This window comes from Vicugna pacos, chromosome 18, assembly GCF_048564905.1.
Source record: "Vicugna pacos chromosome 18, VicPac4, whole genome shotgun sequence".
NCBI lineage: Eukaryota > Metazoa > Chordata > Mammalia > Artiodactyla > Camelidae > Vicugna > Vicugna pacos.
The window spans coordinates 14406167-14425841 of NC_133004.1; the positions used below are offsets into that span (position 1 = coordinate 14406167).

The 19675-nt window shown below is 33.5% G+C and overlaps 1 protein-coding gene across 4 annotated transcripts in view; it reads right to left on the minus strand.

Moving 5' to 3' along the window:
- ATF7IP2 (activating transcription factor 7 interacting protein 2) overlaps positions 1-19675 on the minus strand; it is a 46096-nt gene that overhangs the window by 14661 nt on the left and 11760 nt on the right. For all 4 annotated transcript variants that reach the window (XM_031687225.2, XM_031687224.2, XM_072942221.1 and 1 more), the window contains 5 exons: positions 17808-18664; positions 16608-16732; positions 12742-12876; positions 12041-12139; positions 8177-8337 (listed from right to left, as the gene is read on the minus strand). In XM_031687225.2, the coding sequence (XP_031543085.2) occupies positions 8177-8337; positions 12041-12139; positions 12742-12876; positions 16608-16732; positions 17808-18654 (1367 nt within the window). In that variant the 5' untranslated portion in view covers positions 18655-18664. The remainder of the gene's footprint in view (positions 1-8176; positions 8338-12040; positions 12140-12741; positions 12877-16607; positions 16733-17807; positions 18665-19675) is intronic.

Genomic DNA, 19675 nt, shown 5'->3' on the forward strand with positions numbered 1-19675 from the left:
GATTTAGAAGCCACCAAGATGGAGAGGCCCAGGTGAGTACTTCAAGCTTTCAGCTAGAATCCATTGAGGGCTACATCTTAAGAGCCAGTGCGAACTAGAGACAAAAGGAGACTTTTCAACAAGCTTCAATTTATACCACTCCCTGAGCAGATTAGGTGACCAGGCCCTTCTCTATCTGCCAGAGGACAGAATAGAATAAATCTTGTCTATAGGAAGATATTATTCAGAGCCTCACTAATTCTTCAAAAATTATCAAGCATGCTAACAGACAGAATCAAATGACTGGAAACTGAGAGAAAAAAAAACATATGCACATATAATCAAGATACTGGAGTTATAAAACAAGGATATTAGAAAAAAAACTATGACAAAGTTTTAAGAATATTGAGGGAAAATGGAGAAAATTGTTAAAACCAGATGAAACATTCATCAGAAAAGTATAATCTATAAAAAAAAAAGACAACACTGAAATTAAGAAGAGTCAATTCATATAAAGGCACTATTCACATAAAGGCACTATTATGAAGTTGAAAGACTTGGAATGGGAAAAGATATTTGTAGTAAATATATCTGACAAAAAAAAAAAACTGGCAGTGCAAAAGGAAAACATCCAAAAGTCTTAGAGAAACTTCATGAAAAAAGATACCCAAATGACTAACAAACATTGCTTAATTTCATTAGTAGAAAGAAATACAAATGGTAACCAATGAAGCATTCCTCAGAGATATTGTGGGTTCAATTCCAGACTACCACAATATTAAGTGAGTATCTCAATAGAGTGAGTTACATAAATTTTTTGATTTCCTAGTGCATACAGAAATTATGTTTACTATACTGTACTGTATGCTATACTACAGTCTATTAAGTGTACAACAGCATTATTTTTAAAAAAACAGTGTACATACCTTAATTAAAACATAATTATTGCTAAAAAAATATTAACCATCACCCGAGCTTTCAGTAAATTGTACCTAATTGTTTTGCTAGTAGATGGTCTTGTGTCGATGTTGACAGTTGGTAACTGATCAGGGTGGTGGTTGTAGAAGGCTGGGGTGGTTGTGGCAATTTCTTAAAATAAGATAATGACATTTGCTGCATAGATGACTTGTCCTTTCACAAGTGATTGATTTTTTGGTAGTATCCAATGCTGTTTGATAACATTTTACCCACGATAAAACTTCTTTCAAAGTTGGAGTCAATCTTCTCAAGACCAGCCTCTGCTTTATCAACTAAGTTGATGCTAATATTCTAAATCCTTTGTTGTCATCTCAACAGTCTTCACAGCATCTTCATCAAGAATAGATTCCATCTCAAGAAACCACTCTCTTAGCTTATCTGTTAAAATTTTATCATGAGATTACAGCAATTCAGTCACATCTTCAGGCTCCACTTCTAATTCTAGTTCTCTTGCTATTTCCACCACATATGCAGTTACTTGAACCCCTCAAAGTCATCCATGAGGGTTAGAATCAATTTCTTCCAAAGTCCTGTTAATGTTGCTATTTTGACCTCTTCCCATGAATCACGAATGTTCTTCATGGAACCAGATGGTGAATCCTTTCCAAAAGGTTTTCAATTTACTTCGCTCAGAGATCCATTGGAGGAATCACTATCTATGGCAGCTATAGCTTTACAAAATACTTAAAAGAAAGAACTTGAAAGTTGAAATTATCCTTTGATCCGTCGGCTACTGAATGGATGTTGTGTTAGCAGACATGAAAACAACATTAATCTCACTGTACATCTCCATCAGAGCTCTTGGATGACCAAGTACATTGTCAACGAACAGTAAAACTTCGAAAGGAATCTTTTCTGAGCAGAAAGTCTCAACATTCATTTGCGTAAAATATTAGTAATTCAAGCCTGGATGTGCTGTCAGCCAGGCTCTGTGGTTCCATTTATAGAGCATGAAGTAGAGTTAGCATAATTCTTAAGGGCCCTAAGATTTTGTTACAGTAAATGACCACTGGCTTCAACTTAAAAGTCACCAGCTATATTAACCTCCAGAAAGAGAGTCAGTCTGTCCTTTGAAGTTTTGAAGCCAGCCATTAACTTCTCCTCTGTAGCTGCCAGTCCTAGATGGCATCTTCCTGCAATATAAGGTTGTTTCATCTACACTGAAAATCTACTGTTTAGTGCAACCCCTTCATTAACCACCTTTGCTAGATCATCTGGATAGCTTGCTGCAGCTTCTACATCAGCACTTGTGATAACTGTCATGTTACTGCTTTTGTATTCTATTTGCTGTCACTAAGTATAGCCCAAGTCAGGAATTAGGCTCCACCTTTTAACAGGAGAACTTATGGGCATATTTTAAAACCATCAACAAAAGAGGCTGTGTGCCTCTCTCTGCTGCCTGCCAGAATATAGGGTATATTCACTCTGATAAAAGCTAGTATCATTTACAGCCTTCACAATTTTTAATACACAATGTCTAAGATTCAAAGAAAAAATCAGTAGGTGTAAGAAACAGGGCAAAGATGAAAAAGAGTGAACAGACACAGAGCTCAAAGTGACCCAGATATAAGAGTCTTAAGAAATAAATCAGAAAATAACAGTGATTAAAATGTTCAACATGTGGATGACAAGGTGAAGAATTTCACCAGGAGACTTGAATCTATAAAAATGAATCCAATGGGAAGAGGAGACTGGAAAATTTAACAGACTGAAACTAAGAACTCAATACATGAGTTTAACATTTGGATCCAGCTGAAGAGAGAATTAATAAATAGTTTAGTAAAAAATGTCCAGACAAAAGCATGAAGAACAAAAAAGACAGAGTGTACAGAGAAGTGTGTAATGGGAATATCAGAAGGAGAAGAGATAGAATGGTGCAGAAGGAGTATCTAAAAAGATAATAGTGAAGAATTTTCCAAAGATAATGAAACATACAAAGTAACAGATTCAAGAAAAACTATAAGCCCCAATCAGGATGAATTAACCACCCCTGAGCATCATACAGTATACTGGAGAAAACCAAAGATAAGTAGACTGTCTTGAAAGCAGTCAGAGAAATACAACCTCTATCATCAAAGAAGGAACAATAAGATCCATCTAACTTTTTAACAGAAGTTATAAAAGTCAGAAGACAACATAATGACATCTTGAAAGTGCTGAAAATAACTTCCAACCTATAATTCACTATCCATGTTAAAGACAAAATGAAGTTATTTCCAGACAAACAGAATTTATCCGGAGAACTAAAACAAACAAACAAACAAATAAATGGAGTTCTTCAGAGAGAAGAAAAATTATCCCAGATGGAAATACAGGAAGAAATGAAGAGCAAAATAAAGAGTAAATACAGTTGACCCTTGCACACTGAGGGAGTTGGGGTGCCCAACCCCATCACAGTTGGAAATCGAAGTGTAACTTTTGACTCCCCCCAAATCTACTAATAGCCTACTGTTGACCAGAAGCCTTCCTGGTAAGATAAACAGTCAATTAACACCTATTTTGTATGTTATATGTATTATATACTGTATTCATATAATAAAGTAAGCTAGAGAAAAGAAAATATTAAGAAAATCCTAAGGAAGAGAAAATACATTTACAGTACTGTCCTGTATGTATTGATACTGTAAGTTTACATTGTCTGTCAACAAGATGAATTGTGTCAGTGCCTACCTCAATATTGTCCTATATGATACAAAATACCATAAATGCTACATGTATTATTAAAAGTAGACATCAAAAATGAAAAGAAAATGTGAAAAAATCTGTTTTTATTTAGAGGTACTGTATTTATTGGAAAAAATCCATGTGTAAGTGGATCCAAGCAGTTCAAATCTTTGTTATTCAAGTGTCAACTGTATTTGGGTAACACTAAATGAGTGACTGTACAAAAAATGATATTGTCTTATGAGATTTAAAATAATGTAAAATTTTAAATGCATGAAACAATGCAGAGGAGCAATAAATAGTTAAAAGTGTTCTAATGTCAAAATTGCCTATAAAATGCTAAAAGCAGCAATTCATATTAGACTCTAATATTAGAGTCAAGAATCTATATCATGATCTTTAGGATAACTTCTAAAGGTACAATAAAAAAGGTATAATTAATGAGGTAATAGAGAATGGGGAAAAAAATCCAAAAAAAGACTAAAAATAAGTAGAGAGACAGACAGATAAGGGAAAAGGACCATAAAATAATGGGACAAACAGAAAACAAGTATTAAGATTATAATTATGAAACCACATATATCAGTAAGATTAGACAAACAATCTAAAATTTCTGATTAATAATTATTTTCAAATTGGATTAAAAATACATGTTCAGCCTAATAATTACAAACCTAGCATCCATGTAGCCACTACTCAGACAAATACATTTTAAATTATCAGCACTTCAGAAACCCATGTGCCTCTATCCTGAATCATAAATCCCCTCCATAAATAGCATTTATGGTAATAATTTCCTTGTTTTACTCTTTAGATTGATGATGTAGCTTTGAATTTCTAAATAATATACTTTTTGCTGGCTATTTTTAAACTTCCTTGGAATAGAATCATAGTATTCCTTGCATCTGCTTTTCAATGATATTTTTTGTGGGAGTAACTTATACTGTCACATATAACTGTAGTTCTTTCGTTTTCATTAACATACAGAATTCCACTGTATGGATTTACAGCAATTATTTTTCTTTTCCACATGGATGGACAGTTTTTTCCTTCTGGTTTTCGGCTATTATGAAAAATGCTGCTAATAAACTTTCTTATATATATGTCCTACTGCACATGTGTACATGTCTCTAGCTAGGAGACATATCAAGGAATGAAACTGCTAGGTCAAAGCATATTTAGATCTTCAATTATTTCTAGGTACTACCAAATTTTTTCTAAACTACTACTATGCAATTTACTCACCTAACAACAAAATATTAAATAAAACTAATTCCCTTTATTTCAAAACCTCACCAATATCTGGTATTGTCAGATTTTTGAAATGTTTTACTTTTCCTTACCTGATATGAAATGGTATCTCACTGTGGTTTTAATTTGCATTTCCCTGATTACTAGTGAAGATGAGCACCTTTTCATATGTTTACTGGCCATTTGGAACTCCTCTTTTGGGAAGTAGATGAAAACTTTGGCCCATTTTTCTTTTGCATTATCTGGCTTTTACTCATTGATTTGTTGAAGTTCTTTATATTTATTCTGGGTACTAGTCCTTTATAGGTTATATGTGCTATGAGTATCTTCTCCCATTCCATGGCCTGTCTTCTCACTATCTTTATAGTGCCTTTTGAGAAAAGAAGTTTCTAATTTTAATGTGGTAAAATTGATCATTTTTTTCTTTTATGGCAAGGGCACTTGTGTCTTAATAAATCTTTCTTTATCCGAAGTTCATGAAGACATTCTGTGTTACCTTCTGAGAGCTTTATAATTTCCCTCTAGGTATTTAGTTCCTTAATTCACAAAAGCCTGACGCAGGGATCCAATTCTTTCATATTTCCCCCAATATGAATAGCACCATTTACTAAAAGTCAATTATTTCCCAAATGATCTGCCATACAGTCTTCAACACACATCACATATGCATATATGCATGGGTTTCTGGACTCTCTGTTACACGGCTCTATTTGTCTAGCACTTGCCAATATCACATGATCCTAATTACTGCAGTTTTATAATGTCCTAACATATGATGGTGCATTCCTTCCATCTTGTTTTTCTACCTAAAGGGTATCTTGGCCTCTCAACCCACTGTATTTACATATACATTTTAGAATCAAATCAGCTTGTCAAGTTCTATAAAATTATATACTGGGAAACTGACTGAAATTGTACTCTATAAATTAATTTGAACAAAAGTAAAAACATTTTCTAATATCACATTGTCCAAACCATATACATAGTACGTTTCTCCAATGAATTCTTCTTTGATATCTCAAAGTTTTGTTATTTTCTTCAGTTATTACATGCCTTGTTAATTGTATTTCTAGGTATTTGATATGTCTGATGCTATTACAACACTATTAGATGTTTATAAATTTCTTATTTCCTAATTGCTCATATCTCGTATATAGGAATACAACTGATTCCTTATACATTTGAGTTTGGCAATCTTGCTGAACTCTTATCAATCCTAATAATTTATCTGTAAGTTCCTTTGGATTTCCTACATACATGCCCCCAATCAGCTAAGAATAGTAATATTGACTGCTCCTCCTTTTTGACTCTTTTACATTTTTCATTTTTTAATTTTTATTTTTTTGCATTAGCCAAGATATCCAGTATAGCATTAAAGTGGCAACAGCAGGTATCCTTCTATTTTTATCTCAAAGGGAATATTTCCAATATTTCACTATCAAATTCTTTTTTAGGGCTTTTGCAGATATTCTTTATCAGATTAAGGCAGTCACCGCCTATTCCAAGTCTGCTAAAAATTGTGCTTTTAATCATAAACAGATACTTTATCAGATCCTACATCTATGTTGAGCTGATGATGATTCTTCTCCTCGCACATTACATAAATTGACTTTTTCTTGTAAACTAACATGGCAGCATTCTTGGAACAAACTCAGCTTTTATAGATTGTTGAATTTGGTTTACAAGTTTCTTGTTTAGGATATCTGCATCTATTCCGTGGGTAAAACTGTAATTTTCCATTTCTGTAAAGTTTTTGAGTTGATTTTATTATCAGAGTATCATTTTTACTAAATTTCAGTATCTAGCCTCATAAAATGAGGAATAATCCCTCTTTTTTTATTCTTTGGGATAGTTTATTTAAAATTGGTATTGTTTCTTCCTTAAATGTTTTATAAAACTCACCACTGAACCTATCCATCAGGGTCAAGTTACACAGTTGTGACACATATTCTCACACTTACCAGGGGCTGACAGTGCTGCCTGAAATGGTTTCATAAATTGCACATTCTTCCTTCATTACAGAGCACAAGGTGAACTGTTCATGTTATAGATATAAGCCACTGATATTAACATAGCAGTCTATAAATTACTCTTTTAATCATGTCTTCACTTTTTCACTTCCATCAACAATATTTTATTTTTCTTTTTTGTTACTTTATGAGTTTCAGCACAAGTATCAATAAGTGGTAACAACAAAGACTCACTGAAATGTGATTCTTTTGACAACTAAATAAATGCTTTCTTCATAACAGCTTCCTGTTCAAAACTAAAATGTAGGCCCCAGTATCATGGAATATTAGAATTTCTTCTGAAGAGTCAGCACTGCACGTAAATTCCCAAATACCAAGAATCTCCTATAAATGGTGTGGATTTGTAATGCTTCTCCTTCGTTTTATAGCATCCTTGAGCATGCATAGTGATTTGGGGAAAAGGGTGGTATGCTTCAAACAATGACCACCATTTAATTCACTTATTTTTGGCTATATAATATATATATATATATATATATATATATATATATATATATATAATATATAGCCTCTTTTTAAAAGCTGAGGTATAATTTAACATATGAAAGCAAAATCATAGGACATTTTAATGAATGAGTGTTAAGAATAAATAAATAATACTATAAAGCTCCAAAACTGTTGAGAATCACCAGTGAAAAGAATTCATTAAAATATCTCCCATCCCCACACCTCCTGACCCTTGAATATCAATCCAGGCTAGGATTTATCAATCATGTTTCTTTGTTAAACTAAACTACTTCTTCCCTGTCAGCCCCAAATCTTTTACTAGACTAGATTGGAGATTAGGTGCCTCAGCTGCTTTGTGATCAACTAGACGAATAAGTTAAGCTGTTCACCGTAATTTGAAGTTATCATGATACTACTTTCAACATGCAGGGAACTAATTTTAGACACCTTTTTCCTAGTCTTACTCTTCCGTGTAATTTTTTAAAACCACTGTTTCATAGGGCTGTGAGTCTTCCATGTATAGAAGTAGAAACTACTGGAGTGATCTAGTTGATCACTCCAGTTGTCAAACCAAAGATGGAAAGCATCACAGTGAAAAACCTGATCACCTAACCAACTTAAAATTTTATTTAGTACTGTTAAAACGACAATAAAAGCTTTAGAGAACCAATTCCATTCCTCCATAATGGACAAAATAGTGTTCATATAAATATGAAGCTTTAAGCTATTTTAATTTAAGCTTTCAGCTTAATTGAGAAAAAGAGTATGTGTGTTTACAAACATATATTTAGATCAGTAAGTTTATGCATTTCTATAGAAAAGCCTACCTTTCAGAAACAGCCTCATTATGATCCTGTGACAAATTAATCTTTTCATTTGCTTTTTCTGAAGAGTTAGAAGGTTCAGAGTTCACAGAAGTCCTTCTTTCCTGTGGACTATTAACTGACTCTGGATTCTTATTCAAATTCATAGTCTCTGAATTTGCAACCTGTTAATTGAGTGAGGAAAAAGCAGTTGAGGGGAAGATTACCAACTGTGCTCTTCCACACAAAATTGCTGACAGGTAGAATTTCATTTGGAAAATATTCTCGCATACATATGGCAAAACATATATTAAATTTTATCTATTTCAATGGCTGATGACCATGTTTGCAGTTACTCTGCCAAAATGAATTTTTTAAAATATTTCAAAGAAATGAAAATAATGATAGCACAAATCAACTTCCTGGCTTAAATGGAAAGAAGGAAAAACAAATACCTAAGTAGTTATGAGACAGGAGGGAAGGGGGCAGGGCACAACCATGAAAAGAATGACATAGCCATTGAGGATAGGACATAAACTGATTAGAACCAACTAGGCCCAAGATGGTGGAAGGTTTGACTTCCAGGAGCACGCGAGCCTCATTACAGGCTCACTGTAATACATGAGCACACTAAATGGCACACCCAATGGGACCATAAAAGGCCAAAAAGTGGGCAGTGGCCCAATTCCTGGAAATCCTTGTTCCTTCCCCAAAATAGCTGGAATAATCCACTTGTTAGTGAATGAAATTACCTAGTGATAAAAACTAACCACCCCCACAACCTGGGGCCACTCTATTCATGGAATGTATATGTCTCTAAATAAACTTGTCCTCACTTTACTATGGCTCGCTCTTTAATTCTTTTCTGTAGGAAGCCAAAGACCCTCACTTGACTAGGTGAGTCCCAGGGACTCACCCGAGACATGGGACATGAACATCATCTTGTGCCCCATTTTCCTGCAACACTTCAACAACATTTTAATCCTATTATACTAAGTTTTAGGAACTAAAAAATATTAGACTTTAACAAGGAGACTTTCACTTTTGTTATACTTTTAAGAAGACTGAAGACCAGAAATTAATGAATTTTCCAACTTGCTCTTCTAGTTGATGAGTTTTGGACAGCTTCAGAATTTCCCAAATGAAATCCTGGTTCCTTTGAATAGTTTCTCCTTCAATTTACTTCTCCTCCCTCACATTTTACTATAATAAGCACGAAATCAAGCCAAACCTCCAACACTGCTCAAAATTCTCATCAACCTTATAAAAATCCAAGTTTGTCACTTACAAATTCTGCTCACTGCTGGTCACATTTCAGCTAAGCTTCCTGCCACTGTGTAACAAGAATCTCCTTTCCTCCCCAATTTCCAGTAGCACATTCCTCATTTGAGTCCTCACCAACAATGCTTTTAAATGTCCATATTTCTACCAACCGTCTGTTTATGAAGATTTAGGTATTCTCTTAGACTATATAGTGTTTCTCTAAGGTGTTCTGCATTTCTGAGCCCTCACCTGTGGTCTTTAACATCTATATTTCAACTAAGCCTGTTCAAGGCAATCTAGGCTTTTGAAAATCATGCTCCTCAATATTCTACCAGCCTCTACTATTCCAAATCCACTTGCACATTTTTTAGGTATTTGTTACAGCTACACCCCATACTTTCTGGTACCACATTCTGTATTAGTTTCTTGATGCTGCTATAACAAATTACTACAAACTGGGTGGTTTAAAACAACAGAAATTAATTTTGTCATACTTCTGGGAAGCCATAAGTTTGAAACCAATTTCATTAAGATCACATTGTCAACAGGGCTGCATCCTTTCTGGAGGCTTCAGGGGAGAATCTGTTTCCTTTTTTTCCAGCTTCTAGAAGCTGCCAGCATTCCTTGGCTCATAGCTGCTGCCTCCATCTTCAGTGTAATCATTCCAACCTCTGCTTTCATTGCCCTATTTCCATTTTCTGTCTTTGACTTTGTTGACCCTTTTAATAAAGCCCCTGTGATTATATTGAGCCTACCAGGATAATCTTCCCATCTACAAGCTTCTTTTACCATGTAAAGTAAAATATTCACAGGTTCTAAGCATTAGAACATGGACATCTTCTGGGGGCCATGATTTACCACCACCAATCTTGACACATTTAGCATAGAAGTATTATTTATAGAATACTACACCCAATATTCTTGTCAAGTGTACAGGAAACGTTCACCAAGGTAAAGCCTATCTTGGGCTATAAAATAAGTATTAATAATTCTCAAGACTAAAATTTTACACAGTATGTTCTCTGACCAAAATTAAATTAGATATCAATAAAAATACGATACCTAGAAAAATGTTTGAAAATTAAACATACACTTCCAAATAACCCATTTGGGGTCAAAGAACACCACCACAACGAAAGTTAGAAATTATTTTGAACTGATGGAAAACAAAAATACAATATAATACAGATTATATTAAGAAGATGCTTAGAAGTTACTTAGAAAAAGCAGTGCTTAGAAGGAAATTTATAGCTTTAAATGTTTTCTAGAAGAAAAGGTTAAAAATCAATGCTGCTTCTCACTTAAGAAGCTGGAAAAAGAAAAAATTGAATCCAAAGCCTGATTAAGAAAAAAAGAAAACATAGATTATACTAGTATCAGAAATGAAATAGAGATCAGTGAAATGAAATTTATTGAGCACTACAGATCAATAAATATTAAAAGGACAAGGGAATTTTTATCAATAACTGTATGCCAAAAAATTCAACAACCTAGATAAAATGGACAAATTCCTTGCTAAGATAACTTACAAAATTAATACACAAAGTGAAGTAGAAAAATTGCTATATACCTAATAAAGAATTACATTTTCAGGAAAAAGTCTTTCTACAAAGAAAGCCCCTTGCCCAGAAAGTTTTCAGAGGTGGATTCTATCAAACATTTAAGGAAATAATAAAAACCTTAACACAAATTTTCAAAGAACAGGGAAGGAAATGCTTCTGATTTTTTGAGGCTAGCACAAATATGATAACAAAATGGTATAAGGACACTACAAGAAAAAAATTCTTTTTTTGAGGCTAGCACAAATTTTTTTGAGGCTAGCACAAATATGATAACAAAATGGTATAAGGACACTACAAGAAAAAAATTCAGTAAATGTACACTGAAGATTATTTTAAATGTTATATAAAAATATAAACAGATACTAAACTCTGTTTAATGATACTCATGCTGAATTATTTTGAAAGTGTACACTACAAAGTGTATTTTGATACAAAATATAGTATTTATGAATGTACCCAATATAAAGATGACTTAGGACAAGACTAGACTGACAGACATATGACAAAAATAAATATATTAAAACAGTAAAGGAGGAGAGGGCATAGCTTAGTGGTAGAGTGTGTGCTTAGCATGCACAGGGTCCTAGTTTCAATCCCCAGTACCTCCATAAAAAAATCCAAAACCTAATTATCTCCTCCCCCCAAAATAAAAAATTAAATTAAAAAAAAGAATCTGCATAAGCAAGTACAGATGTAGATCACTTTGGAAAAAAAAGCAATTAAAGGTAGTCTAGGCACTGATGATACAAGTGTTCACTGTAAAATTCTTTCAGCTTTCTTATGTGTGTCCGAAACTTTTCATCATGACAAAATGGTGGGAAGAGAGGCAGTCCAGGCAATCACAAATCATTTCTCTACTCACTTAATAAAAGAAATACAAATGGTATTACTTTTTGCTACCTGAGAGTATCTTCTCCAGAGATAAGAGTCATAGAAATGTTCCAAGTATAAATTTATTGTCTTTTAAACTTCCTATCTTTGGAAATATATTCCAGCCTTACAATCCAACTACTTACAATGTGAGTCAAGTAAGTTATTAAAACTCCTATATGTTTATACTAACCTTACAGGCTATGTTACTGGATACCACGTTTGGTTCCAAACAATTTCTTTGTGACAACAATACCCTTTTAATACGTCTTTGAAGTTTTGTTATTTTTGCCTAGAAGAGAAAAGCAAACAAATACAAAGCCAGAGTACCAAATAATATGTCATATAGAGATGGAGAGAAAGCTATTTGCCAATGTAGTTTTGTGAGACTTAGGTATCCACCCAAATAAATGAGAAATTCTTATGTAAGCCAAATATTTAAATCAGGTTTTATGCTAGTATAAGACATTCAAGAATGGAAGATAAAACAATTAAATTTCTAATTGGTCTACAATAAACTGAATGTTGGTAGAAACACCAATCAGCAAGTAACTCTAGAAGGGTAAAACAAAACAAAAAACTTGGGGAAAAAACAAGCACTTGAAACAGGTTGTACAAGCTCCAATATAGAATACATTTTGAATGAAAAGAAACCGCTTATATAATCAAGCCTGTCAACTGACACAGAATGGCTGATAGTTCTACAACTATTTCTCAAGGGCCAATATTGCTGAGATATAATAAATTCTATTACCTATTGTATAGCACATCAAGCTCGTGACCAGGGATCAGATGTGGTCCACTTTTATTGTTTTTTTCTTTCCTAACATGTAAAATATTAAATTCTACTTTTTACAAGGACTCAAATGAAATCAAATGAATTTAGAAACTTACGAAGAGTTCACCAGCTATTGCTTCATGTTTATTTCTGCACTGTGTCTTCCCAATGCGTTCAGTCAGTTCTTTCAGTTTGTTATCAAATAGTTTGTAATTTATACTACAGATCTCCTGTTGAATCAAATGTCTGACCTAGAATTTTAAAATAAAAACCAAAACACCCCATGTTTCAAATTTAAAAGAAATTTTATCTCCTACTTCTTAAAAACAGCTTTGCTCTTTTTTTGGATTTACTGTAATCAATAAAATATACTTTATGTTTTTATGTTTATAATTATGTTACCATACCAGTAAGCTTTATAAAAGTTAAATATCAAATTCAACAGAACACATCTAACATTTAAATAAATGGGTAAGTTAGAAATTAAATTTATTCTCCTAGTGCTAATTTTAGTTTCCTATAGTTTCAGTTGAATTCCATCATACAAATTAAAGGAACAATAAAAGCCTATATATACCCCATTTATAGTTTCTAAAGACCATAACTGAAACCTAGTATTCCATAAAAAGAAATTCCACTCATCTGAAAACCAGAACCCACTGAAAACAGCTGGTTGATCTGCAGTAGTTATAGAGCAGTTTTGAAAATTTGAGACTTGACCCTGTCATTAACAAGCTATATGATCTTTGGGAAGTCACACCACCTCTGGAGCATCATTCTCCTTGTCCACAAATCGGCAGATGTCATACAATGTTGCACAATGACGCTCATAGGATTTTTATAAGAACATGAAAAGATAACATGCATAAAAGCTCCATAAAATGGAAAACACTGAATTGTAGGAAATAATATGTAAGGTAATCTCCTTTACTTCAGTTTTTTTGGGGTGGGGAGGGTGTCTCCTTTATTGTTAAAATTGAAGAAGCCAGGGACAATTATGTGACTAATGCTATCTGGCACAATGCAAGCTGTTCTATTAGACTGCAGTAGTTAGCACATGAAACATTAATGCATTTCATTATCTGGCTGGTTTTTTTAAGAAAGACTGGCCTATTTTCAGGGAGCATAATTCATCTCAATGCCCACTGATATGAACAGCTCTGCTGAGGGATACATTCAGAAATATCCACTGTAGTATTTTGCTCAATGTGTATCCTCCTTTAAGCAACTTTCATAACAGACTAGACAGTCTCTCTTAATAATAAAACCTGTCATGATATATTTATTTATTAATATTTACATCTTTCCCCTAATATCTTCCTTCTTGGTGCTCAAAATTGGAACACACAGATTCTATGATAAACTCTTTTTATACTGATATCATCTGGATGATTACTCCTATTCAGTAATTCGATAATCCCCAAGGTTTTTCCTTTTCATTCCCAATTGTTCGTGCTCTTCAACATTATCATCTACTTATTCTTTCTGCAATGCTTCAGTATTTCTTCACTGGTTTCTCAACAGTATTAGATTATGGTTGTCATTTATACTCTCATAATTTTCAAACAATTGATTAAGTCAATAACTGCTCAACATATATGTGTTATGCAAATAAATGCTCAGACACTCATACTATTTTTGCTGACAGCTATTACCTGTCACCCATGTGTGGTTTTTATGGATCACTGCATGTTTGCTGGTCCACTGCCTGGGGTCAATACGTGAAGCTCATACCCAGATGAACCTTGGAAAAACAAATCTAACTGTTTTGAATATGGAAATAGTTTTGCTAACAAGAAAAAGCCACACAGTGCTCATCAAACTTCTCTGGTGAGGAAGAATCACAAGGGATACTTGTTAAAATCACAAATACCTAGGCCCTACCCTGGATTCACCAAACAGAATTTCCTGGAAGGGGACCTGGAAAGTGGCGTATATAACAGGCACCACTAATGATTCTTATCAGGTAAGTCTGAGAAAAAAAGAAGTCTAAAACAACAGTCTTCAACTGCTACTGAGCTCAAGAAACTACAATTTAAACAAGTACGCCTGGTGATTCAGATGGAGGCAGGCTCTCAAAACTTATTTTGGATTCACTGCCCATCAAGGGGTGATTCCTCTAGTGTAGAGTAGATGTTTGTTCTCATTTAGTGTTGATGTTCTTCATACAGAAGGAAGACACAATAATCTCCACCAAATACCTCATACATATCTTCTGCTGACGGTAATGTGTCTAAAATTATAGAATCAGATGAAGTCCTAGCTACAACTTGCAGATGGCAACCAAAGTGGCCTAAAGATTGGAGAAAGACTGGCAATTATACATATACAATATATACATATACCCAACTACCTAAGATGATGGGTAGACTGAATAACTTGGACTTTACAAGAAAAACTCCTCCACTTCAGTAATTTAATTGGAATCAACTAGGCCAAGATGCTTATGAAACCTCAAAGGTAAGAGTCAACAGCTCTGCGACTCTCTCTATAGGGAAGAATAATGTCAGAATGGGAGGCCCTATTTCACTGGGATTCAAATAAGAAAAACAGATGTGGTTTAGAGAGTTAACTGGACAGGAATTAAAACATCAAGTGAGGGAAAGCTAATTACTGAGAGAGATAAATGACAGGAATTAGCTAAACCCCATCTTGTCTCTGAACAATGTGCAAGAAACCTCCAGTGGTAGTGAAGAGGGAGGATAACAAACTGCATTGTCTAAACCTCACTGGGGAGGATCACTCTGTGTCAACTTGGACCAAATATTCTGTGAGGTAGATAATAGTAGTAAGTGAAAATCCCGATTTTTCTATGCCAGTGAAATTAAAATGTTCATAAATTAAATTTTATCCATATTAGAACTTATTTCTGAATTCAGCTACTAATCACTGAGAAAAAGACACAGCTGGAATCCTCAACCTCTTAAGTTATATCCATGTTTAGCATAAACCTGCTACCTCTTCGCTGCAAACAACAGAATATTTACATATTTTTTATTAGTGTCTCCTTTGGTCTTACAGAAGAAATTAAGAAGGTGAAAGGAAAAATTGTTGACTCATCTTTTAAGCTGATCCTGCACGAGTCTTTCATAAGGTTTCCCTTTATTATGTGAATATACATTCATATAATATGTACCAATATAACTGTAACGGCCTGTTTTAGAAACAGTAATGGTTTGGTTCCTGAAATAGCAGAATAGTTTGATTTGGGCCATTTTGGTCCATTACAGCTGATGACAGACAATCTACCACATAGTGACTTCTACTTATGGCATATCAATGGTTAATAAAATAGTAAAACAAGATGATCAAAACAAGTCCTGATTATAGGACCTACTAAAATTGAAGCTCGTTACACTTAAACTCAGAGTTGATCAGACATGTATGGAAAACTGTAGTCTAAAGAGATGAAACAGGGAAAAACAAAAAGAAAACGTGCATTTAATGATATAAAGCAAAACATTGGATAATGCAATGTATCTGTGTAAACTTGAAAATGAGGGCAATTAGGCCTGAACGCAGCAGGACTTTGCAACGGACTTCAGGGTTGCCTCATCTGCAAAGTAGTGGTCAGTTTGATAAGGTCTACAAACAGCTATAGCTGCAGATCAAAGAACCCCGTGACCAGTACAAAAGAGAATGGACTGTTCTCAAAGCTCAAGATCATGCTTGTCCGACTGGAAGAGATTAGAACATAATACTGACTGAAAAGCCCATTCTCTTTCTACCATAGCACTCTATCCCACACATGATTCCGTGGGTTATCCTGCATTGGCTCATTTTCAAGAATCTAGAGATGTTTTGGTAATGAAAACAACTATCTTTCTCTAAAACCTCCATCTGCTAATTCAGTTTTCATATACCAGCTCTGCATCAAGTGAAAGTCGTCTGTACTCATTGTGTAGATCAATTAACTTTCATCATTCTTTACTAATCAAAAGTAAAATTTTCTGAAGCAATTATTTAGGCTCCAATATTTTACCTGTTCCAGCAATGCTGTTTGCCTTTCCAGAACTATACAAATATTTTCATTAATTTGCTCTGAAGTTTTCACCCGCTTAACATTTTCTTTGTTTTCTGAAAACATCCTCTTCTTTTGATTATGGCCTTGGGGAGATGGAAAGATCAGAGATAAAAATATTCCTTCTAATGAAGGAAACAGGGGAATTCTCTAATTTAGGGACCCCTAAGCAAATAAAAAAACTAAAATGTGACCATGGCAGCATTTTTTAGAAAATGTAATTATATAAAAAATTCTGACAAACCAATCCTTATAAAAAAAAGTCTCTTAGATAGGGTCCTGGTCTCAGATACATTTTCCCTTCAACCTTATTTAATACACATTTACTATTTATTCAGTACCAACAAAAACTGAATAAATTAATGGCATTTGATCTTCTTTTTACAATTACTTAAATGGTATTACATTATTTTTATAAATAGTTACTTAGGCAGTCCTACGTGTTTTTGACAGGTGACCCTAAATTATTTTTAAGCAATTTAAAATTCACCTTGTTAAATGACCACTCTGTAGCCTACGCAAGAAAACAAATACAATTTATCCTATGAAATCAATTTTTTCCTATATTTCATTAACCTACAAAAACATCCTGTTTTAATGAAATTTACTTTTGCTATTTTAATTATTTTTATAACCCTAGAACTTCATTGGTTATTTATTTATTATTTAATTATTAACAGTTACATTCTACACACATACCTGTATGTATGTACACGTGTATATATTCTTACTATCTATCAGCTAATACTTGGCATGTGATATACAGGTCAATTCTATGGAAAGAAATGGGTTCACTAACAATTAAAAAAACCCACTTTCTCAACTAGGCTCCTTATTAATCTAATAAATAAAACTTCAAAAAAAGAGAGAGAAAATATGTAAATGAAATAAACCAAACAATTGCCATAAAACACACTTCGATTCTGCTGTACTTCCAAAGGAAAGTAATTGATTCCTTCTTTGCCAGAATTTACTTCCCTTTGGACATGGAGGATACCATTCCCCTTTGCCAAGAATGGTTCAGAAACAAGATACTCTGAAATAATTATCATTTACTTTTTTCCTGTCAATATGTACTGTTTCTATACCTGAGATTATAAACTCCCCCAAAAGAAAATAACTATTTTAATTTCTCAAAGAGTTGCATAAGTATATACTTACTGTTATTACCATCAGTGTCAAGTGAGGACAGCCATGTTGCATCTGTATTTCCACAATTTAAAATGCTGGAATGACAGGTTCTACAGGATTCTTCACTTTTCAAAATGTCAGCAGCGCAGTTACTGGAAATGACTGAATTCACCAACTTAGGTATTTTATCAACAGGCACTAAAGGGGTGTCTGAACTTAAAATTAAAATGTCATTTTGCCTTTTATCATGTGACTGAGAATTGGAGTTTGTTTCTAAATGAGAAACTATCTTGTCTATTCTCTTACCATCCAAGGCATTGGTTATTGTACGCTGTGGCATTTGAACTACATCACTCAACACACTGGATGGACGGAAAATAGATTTCAGATTACAATTCTCTTCATGTTCAAAAGAAGATCTTGTTACATTTGCCTGACAGTCAAAATGGTTTTCAGAAGTATTTTGTGATTTTTTTGCCTCTTGTTTTAAGAGTTTCCTGGGAGATTCTGTTGCTTTACTTGGCTTTTCATAGGGGTACACAACTTGTTCTTCAGTATGTTCCAATCTTGTTTCTGAATCAACAATTTCTAGCGGTTTTATTAAATTCTGAGAAAATACTTTACTTTTTGGTGCACATACTGAATTTTTCATAGACTCCAATGAGGAAGCATCATTTTCAGAATGTCTACATTTGCTACTTATGGCACCAGTAATTGAATTCTGATTACCACTTGACACATTATTCCCAGTTACTGCTGTTTTCAGTGCTTCCACATTCTTTGATTTATTCAGGAGCTCCATTTGCTTCCGGCAACTTGCAGGCATTGTTTTTTTGGCTTTTAATATCTTCCGTTTACTTCTATCTGGGCTTGCCATCTTTCACACCCTAGAATTTAAGATACTACATTTAAATGCATTTCTCTAGCAGACAAAGTCTAACTTATTTATTTACAATATTAAAATGTTGAAACTATCTTTCCAGATTTAGATAATTATTTTAATAAAAAATTACATTCATTTTCATCTGTCACTGATAATTTTAATTCTGTTCTACAACTCTAGTTATACAGATTCAAAATTTGTACTGCTAGTAAGCCTCTACCTGAAACTAAGTCTGATAATTTATCCGGCCCTTTTTGTTATATAACCTCACTGCTATAACCATTAGGTTCTCACTTAAATAATCCAAGCAGGCCATACTTTAGACAATCTAAAGACTAAGTTGTATTTCTTCAAAAAAAGAAAACCACAAAAAACAATGTTTTGTATGGAACATTCCAATTTCTACATACAGTGGCACCTTTTTAGAGCTTTCCTAATCTTCAAATTTCCAAAATAAATGGTACTGCAGGAGTAATTCCCAGCAGTCATCAGTAGAAAATGAGCACTAAGATACACCACATGATGCCAGTTCAAATAAGAAGGCCAAATTAGGTTTTAATACATTCTTAATTATTTCTGATAACATAAGAAAAATCTACTACATAACAGAGAAAAATATTTTAGTATTTATCTCTCAGTATCCATATCAAGTTTTCTGAACTACAGGTAGGTAAATGGTTTAAAAAAAAAAAAAGGAACACTGCCAAATTACAAGACAATCAAAGGCATAATATGAGCAAAAAAAAATTATATCAATACATGATAGACCAGTTACCTAACAAAATATAGAGTACTTTTTAAACTCAAAGACTGGATCTAAGCCCTTTTAAGGCACAAATAACCCCGTCAAAGCTATCTGAATAATCTTTTGATTTATCATTATCTATTTTCTTCCTTGAAACTTTCATTTACTATATTCTTTTTATTCAATATATCATTTTATGAGGAACAGTTGCAGGATTTGTGAGACCTGAAGGTTGAGGTGAATATTTACTTAGAATGACAAAAAATCCCC